The sequence below is a fragment of the Schistocerca serialis genome, chromosome 8, assembly GCF_023864345.2.
Source record: "Schistocerca serialis cubense isolate TAMUIC-IGC-003099 chromosome 8, iqSchSeri2.2, whole genome shotgun sequence".
Classification (NCBI taxonomy): Eukaryota; Metazoa; Arthropoda; class Insecta; order Orthoptera; family Acrididae; genus Schistocerca; species Schistocerca serialis.
This window is the reverse complement of record NC_064645.1, coordinates 617,099,916-617,113,982: the sequence shown is the minus strand read 5'-3', so window position 1 is coordinate 617,113,982 and position 14,067 is coordinate 617,099,916. Positions and strand designations below refer to the sequence as shown.

Sequence of the window (14,067 nt, the reverse complement as noted above, 5' to 3'; positions counted from 1 at the left end):
CTTTTTGGTCACTATTTTAGCATGAGCAAGGTATGCAGAAATTTCAACCAACATCTTCCATTTTCTGCCAAATGAAAGAATATTTCAGTTTAACATCTCAAAGGTATCACCTAAACAATGGAGATTTGCCACCAGCCCCACACAAGAACATGGGGTGCATGGGGACTTTCGCAGTAAACCACACTGTGATTTAGAACGCCTCACTTACAGAGTCTGCCACTGAAGTTGGCCTATCTTCTCCATGAAGCTTTCGGGCCTAACTAAAGGAACCTGTAAAGAAACATGATTATATTCTTTGGGTCTTCTCTGTTTCCTCTATCACTTCTATCTCGTACAGATCCCATACTTCCGAGCAGTAATAAAGTACTGGTCAACTTACCTCCTTTGCGGGTGGACTACATGTGCAGAAGATTCCCCCAATGAATCTCATTGTGGCATATCTATTATCTGCAATAAGCTTTACGTGGTCATTCCACTTTAAATTGCTCCATACATGTACTCCAACATATTTTATCGATATAACTGTTTCCAGTGATTGTTCTGCATGTGCGTGATGATATAATAATGTTTTTGCATACTTATGCACAAAATGCACATTTATTTATGTTGAGGGTCAAAATAGCCAATGTTTACACTAAGCATTGATCCTCTTCTGGTCTTCCTGCATTTCGCTCTAATTTCTAAAGTTGGAACTTCTCTTTATACAACAGCATCAACCATAAAAAGCAATATGGAACTTGTGAGTTTATACTAAGTCATTTGACTATATTAAGAAAATAAATGGTCCTACCAAAATTCTTTGAGATACACTCATAGGTACTTTAATGTTTGAAGATACCTCTCTGTTGAGAATGACATTCTTTGTGCTGTTTGCTAGAAACTCTTTAATGACACAGCTGATATGATATACCATTATAATATTCTGCAAAACTTTGGCATTGTTGAACTTTAAATAAGTATTGAAAACAGCTGAATTACCCTGTATATAATAACAAAACCCTAATTTTCCAACAGGTAGCAATAATCTAACATCTACCAAACAAGCTCATACTGTTGTTTGTGATTATAATATGTTATTACATCAACTGTATCATACAATTAATCCTATTCCATACAAGTGAAGCAATAAAAACTGAGCATTTATATATTACTTTCTCACAGGAAAGAAAATTTGGCTTACAGCTGTTACCGAACAGGAATAATCAAAATGACAGGCAGCCTTTAATAATGATTTGAATAAGAAAACACAAATAGGAATCCCTTTTAATAGCAATACAGAAAGAATGAAGCAATACAGAAAGAATGACTGATAATTTGAAGATCACATACCTGCAACCTCTCAGTAGCTTTGACCAGCCTGTCGAGATCAACACTTCCTTGGACAGTCAGCAGTTCCATCATGTACCCAGCTTCTGCAACTTGTTGTCTGACTGTTTCAAGCCGCCTCTCAAAGTTCTGCCACAATGCAAAGCGGGCACGTAACATCTGCAGTAGCTGACCTTGCTGCTGCTCCAAAGCTGCATGTGTATCTTGTAGTGCTGACATCTGTCTTTCTACACCTTGTGGTGAGAGAGATAGGCGCAGACGTGAAGCAGGTATTGCATGCAGTTGTTGCCTATGTAAACAGGATTCTTTTGTCACAACAAATGTGATGGATGGAAACAAAGTAAACAGCATAAAAGACTAATTTGCAGACTATGTAGTCATTTTTGCTCACAATAGTACTGGAAAATGTAATAATAAAGGCAGTCTACTGTCTTTTGGAAATGAGACACTTAAAGTAGTAAACGAATTTTGCTATTTTGGAAGCAAAATAACTGATGACTGTTGAAGTAGGGAGGTTATCAAATGTAGACTGACTATGGCAAGGAAAGCGTTTCTGAAAAAGAGAAATTTGTTAACATCGAGTATAGATTTTAAGTGTTAGGAAGTCTTCTCTGAAAGTATTTGTATTGAGTGTAGCCATGTATGGAAGTGAAACATGGACGATAACTAGGTAAGACAAGAAGAGAATAGAAGCTTTAGAAATGTGGTGCTACAGAAGAATGCCGAAGATTAGATGGGTAGATCAAGTAACTAATGAGGCGGTACTGAACACAATTGGGAAGAAGAGGAATTTGTGGCACAACTTGACTAGAAGAAGGGATTGGTTGGTTGGATATGTTCTGAGATGTCAAGGAATCACAAACTTAGTATTGGAGGGAAGGGAGGGTAAAAATCATAGAGAGAGAGAGCAAGAGATGAAAACACTAAGCAGATTCAGAAGGATGTAGGTTGCAGTAGTTACTCGAAGAGGAGGAGGTGTTGATTTCTGTTGTACATGATGTGACGTTGAATTAAATTCTGTATTTTTACACTATTATATGAACACACATGTAGCAACAGCATTGAAAATACAGTAGACGAACTTTATTACTACATTTTCCAATCATTTCACTATCTCAGTTATACCACGAATAGTTACTACAGCTACCATAAAATATTACTGTTCAAGGAAGACACAGCATACATGAGAACATAAAAAGAATCAAGTTTTACTGCTAATTATCACTACTTTAGTTATAATGATGAAGCACTGAAGAAAGAGTGTGTGTTTACCAGAAAGAGAGAGTGTACGAGTTACATCATAAGTAACAGAAAATGAAACGATGTGACTGATGCAGTACTTTCTTAGTTTCTGATTTGTTAGGACTACTACTTGTGATCTTTTACTAGGCGTTTTGATCAGGCACGTGAAAGTTGGAATACTCATTTTGCAACTAACTGTATCTCTTACTATAGATTACACAATTTGTATGTAACTGATGACAAATCACCATGTTGACGGCTGGTATACAATACATGGTTTTTTTTGGTTGAGTATGCCTGTATATTTCATTTCATTAAGTGTTCCTATTGTTAGCAGGTTTCATGGATCATTTGCATAATGAATCGTAATAATGTTAGTCATTGTATATCCACACCGCAAATCATTTTGTAAATATGGCTACATGAGACTCAGACATGATTTCAGAAATGTCATGGAGGAACTTTCAGTTTTCAAATTTTAATTTGCTGACTGTCAAGACATATTATTTCACTGGGTACCTGATCAAAAATTTTGATTTCAGCATTGTACATCCCTTTTTCTGATAAAGAGCACCTTCATGTGGTGTAGTGAATGTCATTTTTTTCTTCTTCTGGTATTGTAATTATGTACACAATTGTTCTTTTTGAAATGCAGTGGATTATTTACAAAAATTTAATGAAGGAATATAATGTGAAGCAGTAATCACAATGCGTAACCCAGTAAATAGATGTCTACATGATGATCATGGGTGAGCACCACATCTTATTCTTACAGCATGTTTTTGAGGAATGGACACTTTCTTTCTTAAAGTTGAATTACTCCAGAACATTATTCCATATGACATTATTATATGTCAACTTACCATTTCCCTCCCCTCAAGATTTGCAACAATTTGAAATGTAAATGAGGTTGAACTAATTTGTTTTAGGGGTAGTAAATTGTGTTTTTTCTATTTAAAATGCTCATCAATATGGTCACCTTAGAACTTTGAAGTTTTCAACCTATTTATAATTTACTACGCATGTGCTACATTTATCATTGTTGTAATACCTCTATACCTCCAGATATGCAGAACAGAACATTTTGTGTGCTTTTAAAACTGAGTGACACCACTTGCGGAAAACCAGTCATTGGTACTTTTAAGAACAATTTATACCATTTCTTCTCTTCCTGTATGTATGCTTGAATTGATTAAAATATTGGTGTCATCTTCGGAAATAACTAATTCTGCTTGTTGTATATTAGATGAAAGATCATTTACACATATGAGGAAAAATAGTGGACCCAAGATTGAGTGTTGGGGAACCCCATTCATTATTTCTTTCCAGTCCAAATAATCTCCTCTGATTATACCATTGGTTAATTACCAAGTACAACTTCCTGCTTCCTTTTGGTTGGATTGGATGTTATACACTGGTTGGCTACACCATCAATACTGTAAAACCTCAGTTTATGATTTATTTGAGATTAAAAATCTGCAGCTATTGCCTCTTCTTTTAAAAATGGTTTCAGAATTATTATTATCATCATTATTATAAGTTAGATTGTTGTTCATGTCTACAATACTCTTTAAGATGTTCCACTTGAGTCAATTACATGGTTACTTGGAGGCATATTGGCAGAAACTGGAAGTCAGAACTCCAAGAATGTGAATGAACTGTCTAAAATAGCCTAGTGATGGCCTTCTTGCTCTAATAACAACAATTTACATATTATGGACAAAAATGGCAGAGTTCGCAGTGTTGTGTGTGTGTGTGTTGTGCTTGCTTGTGTTTATGAATAGTGGCTGTCTGGTAAGTAGCAATCTAGCTTTTCCTACATTGTTAACTATCTGTGTGAGCAAGTATTTTGCATTGTTAAAAGCATTGGTGGTCTCTGCAACTGTACAAAGTTAAAAGAATAACACTGTGTGCTCAGCATGGTTATCAAGACACTCTAAATGCAAACAACACATTAATTCAATGGTGAGATGTTAGCACTAGAAATGTTTCTCTCTGCTTTGATAAGTAATGTACACCCAGTCAGTCAAGGTTAGGATAAATTCCTCAATTTCAAAAAGTTTGCAACCTTCTTCCCAACTACATTTCATATTTCACACTTCTGAGCAAAAACTGTTTGTCTGTTCTCAGAATAATGGATGCATATGTAATAATGTTCTGCATGCTAGAAAAGGTGTCACTAACTCAATGATTTTTATCAAATCAGTACATGTGATAAGAAAATGTCACCATGGATTTGGCACAGGAAAAAAAAAAAAAAAAAAAAAAAAAAAAAAAAAAAAAAAAAAAAAAAAAAAAAAAAACAGTCATGAACAAATTTCACTGCAAATGGAAAACAGTTCACTCAACTAAAGTCAAATACTCTAGACTCAACTACATATTTATACGAGAACGTGACATATTTAGCTGATCCCTAAATCAGAATTCTGTTTATCAACTGCAGTCACCTGATGGAATTATTAAAAACTTCAGCAATTACTTGCTTAACTTACCTGAGTGCCATCAATTGTTGCCACTGCTGGCCTAGATCCTGTCCGGCAACAACACAGCGATCTATTGCACGTGAAATGACATCTGCTCCCTGGTCGTGGACACGTTCACAGTCTGCCAGAACATCTGCAGTCCTCCCCTGTGCTGTAGTTGCTCGTGTTAATCCTCGGCTGACAGTCCGAAGCTGTTCTCGGACCTGTTCAGCTGCCTCCAACTCCTCAGAGACCTGTAGCTCCAACTGCCGGGCACCACCAAGTAGTGAGCCTACCATATCTGATTGTTCTGCTGATAGCAGACCTAGCCTTCCCAGTTCCTCCTGGATACCATCAAGGCGTTCTTTCATCACCTGAAACACAATAATTCTGGTGTCATAATAAGAAACTAAAATCATCAATTGAAGTATGCCTATTTCCAGATTTGTTATCATTCAACCTAAAATCACTCTTTTCATTCAGTACCTTGCCACAATAATGGGAAAGTTACACCATAAAATTAGGGAAATGGTGACTGCAACAGAAAAAGAAATGGGATTCTAGTGGGGTTGGGTGAGGTGAGTGGGTGGGTGGGTGGGTGGGTGGGTGGGTGGGTGGGTGGGTGGGTGGGGGGGGGGGGGGGGGGGTAGAGAAAGAGGTTTCAGAAAATGAAAGAGAGGGAAAATCTCAGGTTTGCGAAACTGGACGACTCCTTCCTCAGAAGGTAATGCAAGATATGAGAAAAAGATGCATAAAAGGATGGTACATAGCTGAAAGACGTAAGTAGATAGATAAGTAGTAGATCCGTCCAACGACTATGTATACCAATGAAAGTGAAGAAAATCTTACATTGCTCCATCAAATGTAACACTTTCACTTTTATGCCTCTCCTCACAAGCAATCTGTAGTTCCTTCCTCCTCATCCTTTCCTTTTATATGTCTCAATTGTCTATCTTGTTTTGTATGTAAAAGTTGCAGGAAAGTTCTTGTAGGATGTAAATACATCACGATTAAAGCAGACAACTCACTGAATAGTAGAAGCATTGTGTTGTTGACATGCATACACAAAAGAAGGAAAACTTCTTGGATTTATCCTTTGATGAGCTAAAGTACACACACATACACACACACACACACACACACACACACACACACACACACACACACCTATGCCCCTATATGGTGCTGGCTAGACTAACAGCGCTAATGCTATTTTGCAGCAGGTAGCCTGGTTGTGGTGGGGGAAGTGTCAGATGATGTGAGTAGAGGGAGAGGGTGGGAAGAGGCATGGAGAGTGACTGAGGGTAGGTGGTTAGTAGCTTGGAGGGAGGTGGCCGGTTTGCTGGATAGGAACATGGGAGGGAGGCATGGCAGGTATATGGACTGCCATAACTGTAGTAGCCGGTGGGGAATAGCACACACTGAAGGCAATGTGGGGGTGTGAATTGTGAAGGGGTGACAAGATGAGGATGGGGAAACTGTTGGGTGGACAATAAGTTGCCTGGATTGAGACCACAACGGTTATGAAAGTGGAGGATGTATTGCGAGGACAATGCCTACCGGTACAGTTACCAGTGGTGGAGGGAAGAATCCAGATGGTTCAGGCTGTGAGGCAGCCAATGAAAATTAGCATGTTGTGCTCAGCAGCATGTTGTGGCACCAAATGGTCAACATTGTTCTTGACAACAACATGGCGCTGGTCATTCATTCTCCTGCTCAATTTCAATGACTGCTACAAACTTCTCTACCACCAACTTCAGGAGTTATCCTGACAACACATCCTCTGCTCGCATAATTATCCTGGCCTCAATCTCAGGTAACCCACTGTCCCCATATCTTCTACCCAAGGGATTCCCCCCCCCCCCGCCCCTTCCTCCATCCTGTCACCCCCTCCCAATTCATATCCCCATGTCACTGTCACCATGTAAACTTGCCACCGGCCCCTACGAACATGTCAGCCTACATATTTGCCACCCCAGCATCCCACATTGCTAGCTGGCAAAATAGCTGCCTCCCTCCATGCTGCTAGCCACTCTCCCTGCCTCCCTCTCCCACTACTCACCCCATCTGACACTACCTCCATCACAATCAGTCCACCTGCCACAAAAGAGCATTGGCACTGGGCACTGACAGTCCAGCTGACACCATGTAAGGGCATAGGCACATACATACATATGTACATGTGTGTATGTGTATGTGTGTGTGTCCAGGTCATCAAAGGATAAATCCAAAAGCTAGAAAGTTTTCCTTCCTTTATGTGTATCTATAAACAACTCAATGTTTCTACTTTACAGCAGGTGGTCTCCATTATTCCTATAGTATTTACATTGTATTGCATGTACTTATTTTTCTCAATATATAATTGTAACAGTAATACATTTTCTTATAAAGTGATTTAAGTTTTGTCTGTTCACATTACATGGTTATACTTATTAGGCAAAAGTCTGTGTGTCAAACTTGATCAGCTGAATTAGAACCCCCATCCCTCATAGAGTTTATTTTGTCTTTACTATTTTCATGATCTGGTAAATTATTTTTTTAGCTTCATTGCTGGTTGACTATCCTGTTGCCACAGTCATCAATTAACTTAAGAGATAAAAGTCATGTGCATGACTGTGAATTGTATAAACAATATTATGTGGGCAAAAGTGTACTGATGACCTGAAATGGGGGAGGGTAGTGGTGGTGGTGGTGACTTATCTAGATTGGTGAATGACACAATAGTTGCACGATGTCATGACAAATCGAACAGCGAACTTTATAATAAGCATCATTCATAGCTAAAGATATGCATCGTGAAGGGAGGATGAAAAAAACAATATAGTATTTTAATTTTAGAAATGATAAGAATCTACGGAGAAGGTAAGATAGTGATATCGCCATTCATCTTTAAGTTTTGCAGAAACTTCTTCAAACAAATACAGAGATAATTCATAATATTAATACTGAGTTAATTTGTCTGTCTGCCTAGTGCAGTAGATTGTGGCTTTTGTTTGGAAAACTTCCTTTTCTAGGAAGAAGTGTGCGTGAGTGGTAATGGTTGTGGTGGTGGTAGTGACTGTGGGGGTGGGGGGGGGGGGGGGCAGGTGAGTTGGAGTTAACTACCTCATTGCCCTTTGTTGGATACACCCTTGCCTGTGTTATTGTATTGTAATTGTTGATGTACTATATTTTCTCAGGTGGATTTGAGGCCAGTCCTACATTTGCCTAAACTATTGTCTAACACCGCCTAAAAAACCATACTCAGTCTTACAAGTGTACTGGACGAATAGGCATTAATCTACCGCATAGATTCAAACTAGGTTGCCCTCCCCTCCTCCATATCTTGCAACTTCGCTACTGCACTTAAGTTATATGAGGAGATCGTCAGCTGATTTTGGTCCCTATGATCATTATAAAGTGATCTGCATATTACTGAGAAAAATGCTTGTGAAATCTGAATTTCATCAATATCTGTCTATTAACGCATCAGCTGTCTGCATATATTGTAAAACCATTTACCAGTAAAAAGAGTATTTCTGTAATCAGATGTAATTGCTGGTAAGTACTTACTATCAGGAGGCACATGTATAGAACTCCCAACAGACACATAAAAATGTGACAGGGTCACAATATCTAGCTTTTGGAACTAAGAGTTCCTTTGTCCATCTTTAGTGTCTCGCTCTCATCCTGCGGTTTGAGTGATCTACCCTTCCTTTTTATTTTAACCTTCCCTGTCTCCTTTCAGACAAAGGAACTATTAGTTCTGAAGGCTAGGTGGTTGTTTTTATTTTATAGCTGTCAATGGTGGTGCTACACATTTCTCCTCCAGGAGATAAGACTACCCAGCAATTCTGTCTCATAATTTGTTAGTTTTCTCAGATGAATTTTCCTTCAATGCAGTTCACAGACAATAAATTACACACGAAAACAGACACAGTGTTCAAATATCATCGGGAATAAAATATTGCATTTTATAATCACCAATAAAAAATCATAAGAACATACTTTTCAGTAACCTACAAATTATTTTGAGGCAGGCACATAAACCAGTAAACAAGCTAATTATAGCTTACCTGAAGCCTCTGAATGTATAAGTCCAGTTCGTCAGGTGAGCGCAAGACACCATGCATGTCATCCAGGGCAGCCTGTAGTTCGTTTAGCTCACCAGCGAGTACAGCAAGCCTGTCAGCAAGTGGTACTGATTCATCTTCAATACCACGTGTTGCTGCATCCCTCACAGTTATAACTCGCCCTGATAGGCGCTGCCACCGTTCCTCCAATTGTGCATGCAGCTGCCTTTGCAGCATTTCATCCGCAACAGGAAGTGTACGCATTGCAGCATCAAAGCAATTTCCAGCTTCTGATCGTAGTCCATTGTGCAACTCATATTGTGCCTTCAGTTCCTGTTAAAAACAACAAATCATTTGAAATCTGCTTAATATCCTTGTTTTAGCATAATTAAATATTACTCACACATGAGCAAAACTTCTTAAGCCTTTGTGGATGTGTGTGTGTGTGGGTGGGGGGGGGGGGGGGGGGTAGGATATTCACATTAAGAACGATTGAAATTCAATCATATTATCATATTATTATCGGTTCATTCAATAAATAGAATGGGGCAGATGAATAGACATTGACTCAAATCAAGATCCCTAATTCTTGTCAGAAATGTACTACCAACTGTATTATCTATCCATGTCACACATACTGATCCAAAGTCTCAACTGGCCAGACATTTACACAAAACATCCAGGTTAAAGTTTGAACCTACCTAAAATATTTTGGATTATTAAGTGCACATTTTCCTTAATTTCTTTGATTACTTTCAAGTACTGCTACTGCAGTGTACTTATTATTTCAGATTATTTTAAAAGGAATTTAGTCTTTCAATTAATGCCTGTGTGTCATATGAAAGAAACACAATGGTAATATTCATAAATCACAGCAGCTATGTTAATATGCATATGTAGTTGTAACACATTGTGTGTTTTAAAGGACAATGAAAATGTTGCTTATTGTTAGCATAAAATTGAGGTAGTTTAATGGCAGGGGGCAGTAGAAATTAGCATAAATAACAACTCACTAGTTGGCTGGAGAGAGTGTGACAGTGCCTTTGCAGAGCACACTGTGATAAAATGTCAAGGTAACTTTTTGGGAAAGTGGAGTTTCAAGAGAACTTCTCATACATGAGAATTAAGGAGACTTGTTTTCAACACAGTGATTAACACTAGCTACTTAGTGAAGTGTGGGAAGAAGAAGAGAGGGGAAGAGTGGTGGCAGATAATTTTGGAACAGAATGGAACTCACCCAGAACTGCCTCATACTGCCAGTAAGTGTACCAGTAGAGCTGGATATCTGGTCAAGCTCTTTATCAGCTGAAATAATCCAATTATCGAGTCTCGTTGCTAAGGCATCATAGGCAGTCCAGTGTTCACGGAATGCAACTAGGCGTCTTAAGTTGGCAGCAACATCATCTTGTAACTGAAGTAACACACTGACAGTTTCATCATAGCGGGTCTCCAAGCCCACACAAGTGACTAGTTCTTGCAGTCTCTGTGCTGTTTCAAGCAAGTGAGCAATACGGGCCTGATGGGTTGCACAGTCAGCAGCTAAAGACTGAAAGCAAAGGGTTTAACTATTTCAGTGACTCCAAACATACAAAAATACACACAGTTGATAAGCATCACATTATTATAGTTTTGTGTCCAAAAAACATATCAGAAAAACTTTCCATTTTGCGTGTCTTTGGCTGTATACTCTTTTAAGTTTTTTTGAGATACGAAATCAATCAAGCTACTACATATTTAATTCCATATCAAAAGCACAATAAAAATTGTTAATTGACATAATATTAAATTAATTTTAAAAACTCATGTCTTCAACTTGACTGCAATTTTGACACACACAAATTTTATGAGCAGAGAGATAAGTTACAAAATAAGGCTGTGACACCATCACAAGAAGGTGAACAGCAGATTAGGCACCTTCAAAGTGAAGGAATAATGTTTATAAAACTGATGGCTCTTGAATTTTTTTGAAGCACTTCATGTTACAACTTTCTACAGGGTGCAAATATTCTTATTCAGTTAGGCCAGTATTACACTATCAAATTTCTTCGTCAAAAATTTGATCAAAGATATGATCAAATATTCATCAAATTTATTTGACAAAGATCTTTGACATGGCGCTAAAAATGGGTATTACACTGTCACCACATTTTTTGTCTAAGTTCAAGATGGATGACAACAACTTGTTATTAACCACAACAGTTGCGTGTACCACAATTGCACTGTGTGCACATGTGGCAGACAAGCGGGGGAAAAAAAGGAAACGTACCTGGGTGAAGCAGTGGGTTATACGATGAGGCGACAAAAGCATTCAACAAAACTTGTTACGTGAGCTTGTAGTGGAGGACATAAATTACTGAAGAATGGATGAGCATACATTGCAGTATGTGCTCAGTGAAGTGCATCCTTGTATCACAAAGCACAATACTCACTGAAGAACTGCTAGCTTACAGTACATCACTCGAATATCACAGTGCACATTAATGAAAATAATACCTGAAACGCATGCAGTAATTTATAAAACATTAAAGGACCAATGTCTGAAGGTAAATAATTGTTCAATACACTTTATGTGCATTAAGAACTATTTTTATTTCATAAAGAAATCAATTATGTTTTGTGTCCGAAAATCGTATCTCACAGCTAATGAACTCCGCAATATTTTTATAGCTCTGCAATCTTCTAAATCTATTTTTGTATTCAGGGTGCCTCATGTTAAAAAGCGCTTCATCAGCTTCATACATCTCTATTAATTTTCTAGTTGGCAGTACACACGAATTGTATTTACCAGCCATGTTTATAAACACACTACAGATGACAGAACACCGCAACGATGCTAGTGCTCCACATTGTAACATGTCACATTGCAGCACAGTGAACAGAAGACAAGCGACTTATGAACAAATCTACAGCGAGGCCCAAGATTTGATCAAATTTATTTGACAAGACGAGATTTCACGAAGTGCCCTATTATACTATTATACCATCAAACTTCTTTGACACAAATATTTGACATATCAACTTTCACTAAGAAATTTGATAGTGTAATACCGGCCTTCCTGATATTACTGCCATATGGACCAACCTTATTTTTTTCAGCTATTATAACACTACACTCACTTAAAATCCTCTCTAAGTTTACAAATTATTGATGCAATGAGAAATTTCTTACCTGAAAAAGTGATATGTACTGGTGGAAATCACTAGTAGTTACAGCAGTCAAGTCTGGCAAGCGCTGCTGTGCCACAGCTAACCAGCCACATTCATCACGCATGCCTTGTTCCAAAACAGTCCAGCGAGATGCGGCCAATGCCATTTGCTGTGCTCGTGCTGCTGCTTTATCCAAGATAGCTGTTGCACGTCTGTGAAGGCTCTGGTGAAGGGCATGGTGTGCAGCTCGTGTCTCACTGTCCAAATTTCCCTCCAAAGATTCAAGAATACTGCGACAATGACTCAGATTTACAAAAAACTTACGGTGTTTCTGCATTTCTTCTTGCAGGTGGTTGAGGTCCTACAGGAAAAAGAATTTAAGTCAATTCATTCTACAAGCAACTGTTTTGCAGTTGTATTTTTAAGACTGAAGTACACAACTAGCAGTCATGGTTTGCACATAAAACATTCCCCTCTAAATCATAATTCCTTTATTCACATACACCCTACAAAATAACCATGGGAGACGACACAGTTAAGAGAAGAACAAAAGTATTAGCATTTATAAATTTCCAATTGAGTCCACTCTGAAATAAGTCAAGACATCATTAGCAAATATAAGCTTTCATTACAGAATCCTGTATTTCTTCCAATCCCGTTATAATTAAAAATGTAAGCACTTTCTGACAGTTAAAACATGTCCACTAATCCACTACAGTGTTTCAAGTACACTTCTAAGAACCAAAACAGAATCTAAAAAGAAAGACACAGTCAATAGACAGGATGAGTCATTAAAAGGAAGTCTCAAACATACAGACAAAATTAAGAAAATGAAAATTTGCACCCTTACATATTATAAACTAATTGTAGCACCACAATCCGTTTTAACACAACCTTGTATTATATTTACAATGAGGAAAAGACAGACTGCTACTTACTGTAAAGATAATACATTAAGTTGCACACAGACACAATTAAAAGCCATGCACACGTAAGCTTTTGACCTCCGCCTTCTTCAATAAAAGAGCCACTGCACTGCGTGAGGTGTGTTTGCTTGTGTGAATGAATCGTGTGTGTTTCTCTTCTTCTGATGAAGGCTGAGGCTGAAAGCTTATGTGTGAGTGTCTTTCAATCATGCCTGTCAGCAACTTAGTGTGTTAGCTTTACAGTAAGTAGCAATCTGTCTTTTCCTGCTGTCTGATATTCCTACCTGGTGTTTCCACTGTTATATTTTATTTAAGTCTGTAACTATCTCAGAATTCAGCACAAAAGTCATACTTCACGTGATAACAGAATTAACAGATAATGGTTAATTGAAGATAGAACTTAAGCCCAAAAGTAACAACCTACATAAAATTTAGAGGGTTAAGAATCAGCAACTCTAATTTTCTGTTTACTGAATGATATCGGATAGCTTAAAGTGTGGATAGCTTAGAGTATCAGTGTACATGCTAAATACAAACCTGCACCGCAGTGTCGTTTTCTACAAGAGCATCAGCAACATCTGTTATTTGTGCGAACTCACGGAGAGTTTGCTCATACTCGTCAGAAAGAGCAAGCTGCTGTAGAACCTTGTCCCTCTGACAAGCCACTGCTAGTTCTATAATACGGGTTGTCTCGTGTGCAGCATATGTCTCAGGAGGGACTTCCCGGCCTGGAAAATCACGAAGAAGCTGACGTGCTGTCAGCAACAGCTGAGATGTTTGCTCCCTATGGCTGTGATTCATACTCTCAGCCTCATCTAGCTGGCACAATTTCTCTCGGGCAGGCAGGTCAGACTCTGACATTTCCTCCACCTGTATTAACATCGTAGTTACAGCTATTAAAATGCTGTTAAG

The 14,067-nt window shown here is 38.2% G+C and overlaps 1 protein-coding gene across 2 annotated transcripts in view; it reads right to left on the bottom strand.

The window, feature by feature from the left end:
• Positions 1-14,067, bottom strand: part of LOC126416038 (muscle-specific protein 300 kDa-like) — a 643,030-nt gene that overhangs the window by 99,280 nt on the left and 529,683 nt on the right. For both annotated transcript variants that reach the window (XM_050083501.1, XM_050083503.1), the window contains 6 exons: positions 13,693-14,025; positions 12,252-12,590; positions 10,320-10,628; positions 9,086-9,415; positions 5,061-5,404; positions 1,330-1,615 (listed from right to left, as the gene is read on the bottom strand). In XM_050083501.1, coding sequence (XP_049939458.1) covers positions 1,330-1,615; positions 5,061-5,404; positions 9,086-9,415; positions 10,320-10,628; positions 12,252-12,590; positions 13,693-14,025 — 1,941 coding nt within the window. The remainder of the gene's footprint in view (positions 1-1,329; positions 1,616-5,060; positions 5,405-9,085; positions 9,416-10,319; positions 10,629-12,251; positions 12,591-13,692; positions 14,026-14,067) is intronic.